This window comes from Pocillopora damicornis, chromosome 2 (genome assembly GCF_964200805.1).
Source record: "Pocillopora damicornis chromosome 2, jaPocDami1.2, whole genome shotgun sequence".
NCBI classification, from domain to species: domain Eukaryota; kingdom Metazoa; phylum Cnidaria; class Anthozoa; order Scleractinia; family Pocilloporidae; genus Pocillopora; species Pocillopora damicornis.
Genome location: NC_142671.1, coordinates 1898743 through 1904786, shown reverse-complemented (window position 1 = coordinate 1904786; position 6044 = coordinate 1898743). Strand labels below are relative to the sequence as shown.

The window sequence follows — 6044 nt, the reverse complement described above, 5'->3', positions numbered from 1 at the left end:
ATTGGTGTGTTCAAATTCACTCCCAGGGAAAAATGAATAAATCCAGTGAAGACGAATGATGTCACTATGTATGGTAGAAGTGCCAATTGTAATGTTCTATTTAGCTTGAGATAGAGAAATAAACATTTCACTCTTTTTTTGCGACGCTTTTGTTTGAAAATGAGGCCCCAAGCCTCGAACAAGCAGCCGTTGTTACCATGGCAACAAGAGTGCTGCGACCTTTAAAAGGCCGTTTTGTGCATCCCCCCCGAGTGCCTAACTATATGCAAAATTTGAAAGGGGGTTGATAGTTTTCATTTCCCAAGTTGTTTGATTCTTACAGAGACTTGTTCTAAAGGAGTGAAATGTGTTATCAAAAGCACCACCGGATCAAAAGAATTAAAAAGACAAAATTCCAGAGAGCTTCCCTATTTGGATCGTTTTATTTGTTTTATTTTTGCAGAACAATGTAAACTCACCGTAAATGACAAGTAAACCGCTAATTATAATGGAAACGTAATTCCAATCTTGCACTTAGGTTAATTAATAGTATCTGTAGCCAGCCATGAAGGGACCGGTGTAATGTCAAGTGAGAGAATATATATTCTTGAGTGGTAACATCAAGATAATTTGCAAGGAATAATCAGAAATCAATTGCTAATCGATGTCAGTCTTAAATAGTCTTAGGTCATCATTAAAAAATGTTAGAGTGGCTGTACTTTTCCAACTGTCGCTCTAGACTTTCCCAGTGAATGAAATGTCGCTAATTACGTGGCTGCAGTATATAACATAAGGGGTATTAAATTCTTAATTCTCTGTGTTTCACGGTAATTTCTACATATATTAGGGTATGGACAAACTAACATCATCTACTCTTTTAATCATCAATTATTCTCGCCCTAAAAGGATTAACTGAGAAATTATGATCGTAAAAATGCCCAGTTGGTGTTGGGGCCTCTTCACCGGGCTGGCCAGGTTTCCAAGTTCTCGGTATATATCTGTGTATATCTAGGTGGACTAGCTCGGTTCCCGACATCTCGTTTCTCGTGAATCGGCCAGGAATTTCCTATTTAAGAGCGATGGTCAGGAAATATCGACCAAAATCTTAATTTCGTGGCAAGAGTTGAAAAATCGCTTTCTTTCGTTTTTTGTCCATAAATAGCTTTTAGGTGGATAAGATACCTTATGTGGATTGTTCCCGCCAAAAGCTTTTTATTTTTTAGAAAAATTTGAATATCGGTTTTTGTGGTCGGAGTCACAAAATTGGCTAATCATTTACGTGAAATTTGTATACATCAACTTGCCTCTCGTTCGCAAACAAAGTCGCACGGAGAAATTTGGACACTTTATTTCAACAGAATCACTGTTCTTCTTTTACTAGAAGATTCTTTTAGAGCAAAAGCGACACTCACCGAGCAAAAATTATTCAAAAATGAGGAATAGGTTTTATGGATAACAAAAACTCCGTTTTGTTATTGATTTTCGACGGCAATATTGCACATGTGGTATAACTCCAAATTGACTTCATTCTATTTAAATCCCACATTTAGACATACATCTAAAACATACCTGGGAATTAGCTTGGGTTATTGAATGAAATCTCTATAAGGCGGTATCGAAGTTAAAGAATTTTCATGGTGGGTCGGCGGTAATTGTGTAAAGTTTCAGTTCCAGTTTCGAAATCCATGAAAGTGGATGTTTGATCCCCAAATACTAATTTTTCTTAATCCTTGTAGGTTTTACAGTTGCAAAGTTGGGTTTTTACTTAAAGAGTGAGATAGAAAAGCCAAACTGGGTGAATTTTAGCCATTTTGAAATGCTAAACTCTATCGACCGGAGACTCCGCGTGACGAATTGTTTCGTGACTAAACGTGATATTGGGGAGTCGACCAGTCACGGAATCACAATATTAACACTGCATTTCTTGACGGCGTATGAGAACAGTGTAAGGTATAATTGAATGAGTAAAACAGCAAGTTTTGGAAAATATGGCTCTCAAAACTCGGTTGCCATGGTAACGTCAATGCTGACGTACAAGTCACGACGACTTTAAAATGTCCCCAGATGATTTTTAGGAAAAATCGCTAGGTTTGGTCCTCAAAGCTTGAGCGGTTTTGAAGTTATTCAACTTTTAAGCAAAGGGGGGCTTCAAACCCTTCCCGGTCTAAATAGGGTTAAGGGTGTGAATAAAATAGAAGAACGTATGGAATGCCACGAGTAAAAGTAAAAGCTAAACCTCGCTCAACTTTTACGCTTACGTGCGACCTTTTAAACATTGCCTCTATTTAAATTACGCACCTAAAAGCTACGTGTGTATGCACGTGAAATTTACGCGACAGTGTGAATCCACCCTTATTCACCTACCTAGACGCGAGCAGTAACCAATTAGAGAGCACTCATATAGTAGGCAGTCGAGTAACATTCATAATACACCTACGCCAGGCGCGCAACAAAATTATTTCCCTTTTTCGCTTTCTTATTTTACCCTGAAATCAGTCTTGAGGTACCGCTTTGCCTCCTTTAAGGCTTCCTTTTTTGTTTTTGCCCTTGTAAGACCCATTCCGTTTTCCCCGAGCTGGTGCACAACGTTCGCAAGATCTTCAAATGCCTGCGCACCAGAACAGCTTACGTAATCTAACCCTTGCAATGACTTGCGAGTCGAAGCGGAACAAACATGCAGAATTCTTAGCGGTGTACTGCGACTCATGGGTATGAAATCATGCTCGGCAGAATATTTTTGGTACTGGCAAACGATTCGTTCAGGTATCATGTTCCGTACCACATTTGGAACTTGGATACCTCGTTAGTTGACAATGTTATTGTCTTGGCTCCGAATGGAAGATCTTGAATTACATGGGAGCTTGTGATAAAGTTTAGGAAATGCGCTAATTTTGCTTCAGGTATGAATGAATTCGTTTGTGCATTGGTAGGCACCAGTTTTCCACTGCCATGGACTGCAGCATGCTGCTTGGCGACCTTAAACCGATAACTTGTCAGGCCTGGGATTCACTGTTGAATTGTTGCCAAGCTAACCTTATCCGCCATTATGGATAATATCTGCTTGCGAGAATCCCTTTCGTTTGCATTTTTGTAGCAGTTTGCCAGCGTGTACATCAATTCTTTATCCAAACCACTAGAAAAAGTGTGATTTCCAGTTTCATTTTGTTTTGAGGACATAATAGATTCCCAGAGAATATCTGGATCATTAGGCGCTATTTCACCAAGAACAGCTGAAACTGCTTGCTTGGCTTTGCGCTTATGCAGTCGTCTGGTCCTTCCACTGGCATCGTTCCAAGGTGTCTTTAGGGTGTACCTAATAGGACTAACGTCTCGACTTCTTAAGAAACTGTTAAGGTGGTCAATAGGTTCTTCCGACTTCATTCCTGTAGTGCTTGTCTCGGTTTCTTCTAGGAGGGTTGATGGTAAATATAATGACGTTTCTTGCTCTAGAAAGTCATGTGCTACCACCGAACAAGGAGTACTTGCAGCAATTCGAAGGTTACACATCACCCCCTAGACAAGGACGCAAAATAAATATAATGTAAACTGTATTAAAAAAAGAGTTAATTGGGTACATAATTATCAAAGTTAACCAACACTTAGACAAAGATCAATAATCCCTCCTGATCTTTGTTGCCTTTATTATGGACTAAAAATAAGACCTTTTTTGCTGCCTTCATTTATGATAAAAAGTGCCTAATTTATTACATAAAATACATTTCATTATGACAAATAAGTACGAACTTTAAAGCGAGTGGTAGAGGAACCCGGAGTGGTATATTGGAAACCTGAAGCGTTTTTCTGGGCCTTATCACATGAACTCGTATCCCTGGCGGTATAAAGTGGAGGGATGCGTGTGTGTAGGTGGGGGCAAGTGGAAGCAAAAATGCAGTTTTTTTTTTTTAAATGAATCCTTTATTCTTAAAAGAACAATTTGGCCTCAGCTTACCATCGCGGACTACGTGGTCTTTAACTTGTTGCCACTGCTTCAAGTTCTCAGATTTTGGTGAGAGTAAAAATAGAAAATCTGCTGAATAAATTTAAACTGTGTGCAGAAGCAAGGGCGACATAAAATGCACGGAGTGTTAAACCTCTTCATTATCTGCGGAACTCAGGAAAACTGACGTAGAAAGCACAAAATAAGCATATGGCATTGTTTTCTTGGATACCAGCACACAGTTTAAGGTCTACGAAATCGGTTAATTTGTCCTCTCTATCCTTATTCGTTACATTTTAAGGAAAGGCAGTAAGGAAACGGGGCCCGCTCATGCAGACTTTGTGATGATAAGGTCCCTATCCATTTTTTTTTTTTTTTATCTGCCACTGTTAATAACACTATTTCCATTGAGTGCCAGTTCAGAACTTACAGAAGTCTCAATGGTCTCAGTTTCCTCGTAAGAAAGGTTCTTGGTCTCCGGAAGCTTTGTGGGCAGCTCCCCTATTTTCTGCATGTCAAGATTAACCCGGCAGTTGCGACAAATACCTGTTGAGTGAATCGATGGAAAATACAGGTTTTTGCTGATATGATATAATCACTATTCTGAACAACTACGGTCTTAATTTACACAAGTAAGGGAACCTGTTTTAAAAAACTTAAATGATAGATTTTCCTGCCCTTTCATATACTTCAACTCTTCAGTTCCCTACGCTTTGATATACCTGAAGCCTGATGAAGGTACCCTTGAGGGGCTGAGTCTCCCTGTAACTATCTATAGGCCATCAGGGAATCTACTTTAAAAAGCTGTAATTTTAGGAGTCCGGTGAAGGCTTCTAAATTTACCTTTTTGCTGCTACAATCACTAATATAAAATGTTAGAATAATGAAAGGAAAAGAAACACGTAAATAAACAAAGGCTATTGAATTTAAGACCGTCAGGGCTACTTAATTATTGAAAAAGTCAAAATAAAAAAAAAAAGAAAAGTGCTTACAAAGTGCTTTTAATGAAGTGTCAGATTGAACCGCCATTTTAAAGCTGGTCTGTTTGGTTGAAAAAGATGAAAAATGATGTATACATACCTGAACCAACTGGAATAAAAATTCCCAGTTTCTTCCATATCAAATAACAAGCACTTTTGCCAAGTCCTCTTTCTGCCTTTTCGTTTTTTTGGGCTTGTCCGCCGTGCTTCGAGATTGGCGGAGGAACTCAGCACAGATTCGATCCTCGACGCCACCCAATACCAAGGGATGAGCAGTGCCGGGAACAAATTGTTAATTCCGAAAGGTCTAACTCCGAAGAAAAGGATGTAGATACTCTTCCCAAAATAAGTTCGATTTCGGTTTCTACGTCAGTTATTGACGAGGAAGACTTATGACCTGCGATGTCTCTTTTGCGGTTCAGAAATGGAATAAGCTCAGTTGATCTGCTCCTATCTCTGGGGTCATAAGAGCAAGAACCACCAACTAAGGAGCTAAAAGAGTACTTAACGTCCATGATGACACAAAACTGGCAAAATAAATTCACTCCAACTTCGCTAATTAAATTTTCCTTCTTTGCATTTAATTGACTAATTCAATTTACCACGTCTAGTAAACTGCTTCGAGCTTTAGCCAACTTTGTCATTTATTCAACAAATAGTAAAAATGAATCCTCACAATTGAAGAAAATATCAATTTAAAAAGCATCTATGATTTTTTTTCTTTCTGTTCCGATTCTTCTGAAACCAAAGGAAACGAAAAAAAAAAGTATAAAAGTTAAACAGGTTAGCCGAGAGCTAATCAAATTACATCCTGATATTTATCAGGGAAAACATCTTACGCTGAAAAGGAAAACTTTCACCTTAACAATGATAAAAAATAACCCCTCTTTGGCCGATTGCCTTTTTTTCAATAAAAAAGGACGAAAAGCTCACACCAGAATCGTTTTCAGTACGCTTTCGTGTATATTCCGGCCTGCTGTGTAAAAACTCCGCTTGACGTTACGGTCACGCAACTGAGAATTGTTTACTCAGTCGTTGTAAAAAATTTGAATGAATTACTGTCATTTCAAAACCTTCGCGTGAGGCGCTGTAAAGGAAACCCGTTCTGATTCTAACATATTATAGAGGACAACCTTAAATCCCTCTAA

At 38.7% G+C, this 6044-nt stretch overlaps 1 protein-coding gene across 2 annotated transcripts; it reads right to left on the bottom strand.

Moving 5' to 3' along the window:
• Nucleotides 1-1311: 1311 nt before the first annotated feature.
• Nucleotides 1312-5284, bottom strand: LOC149049492 (uncharacterized). Of its 2 annotated transcripts, XM_089195025.1 has the most exons (3): nt 4997-5284; nt 4347-4462; nt 1312-3492 (listed from the first exon to the last, which is right to left on the bottom strand). In XM_089195025.1, the coding sequence occupies exons 2-3, from the start codon at nt 4428-4430 to the stop codon at nt 2986-2988; spliced, it is 591 nt and encodes a 196-aa protein (XP_089051151.1). In that variant the 5' UTR covers nt 4431-4462; nt 4997-5284; the 3' UTR covers nt 1312-2985. The 2 variants fall into 2 exon arrangements, with proteins under 2 accessions (XP_089051151.1, XP_089051150.1); XM_089195024.1 differs by lacking the exon at nt 4997-5284 and having other exon boundaries at nt 4347-4972.
• Nucleotides 5285-6044: the final 760 nt, after the last annotated feature.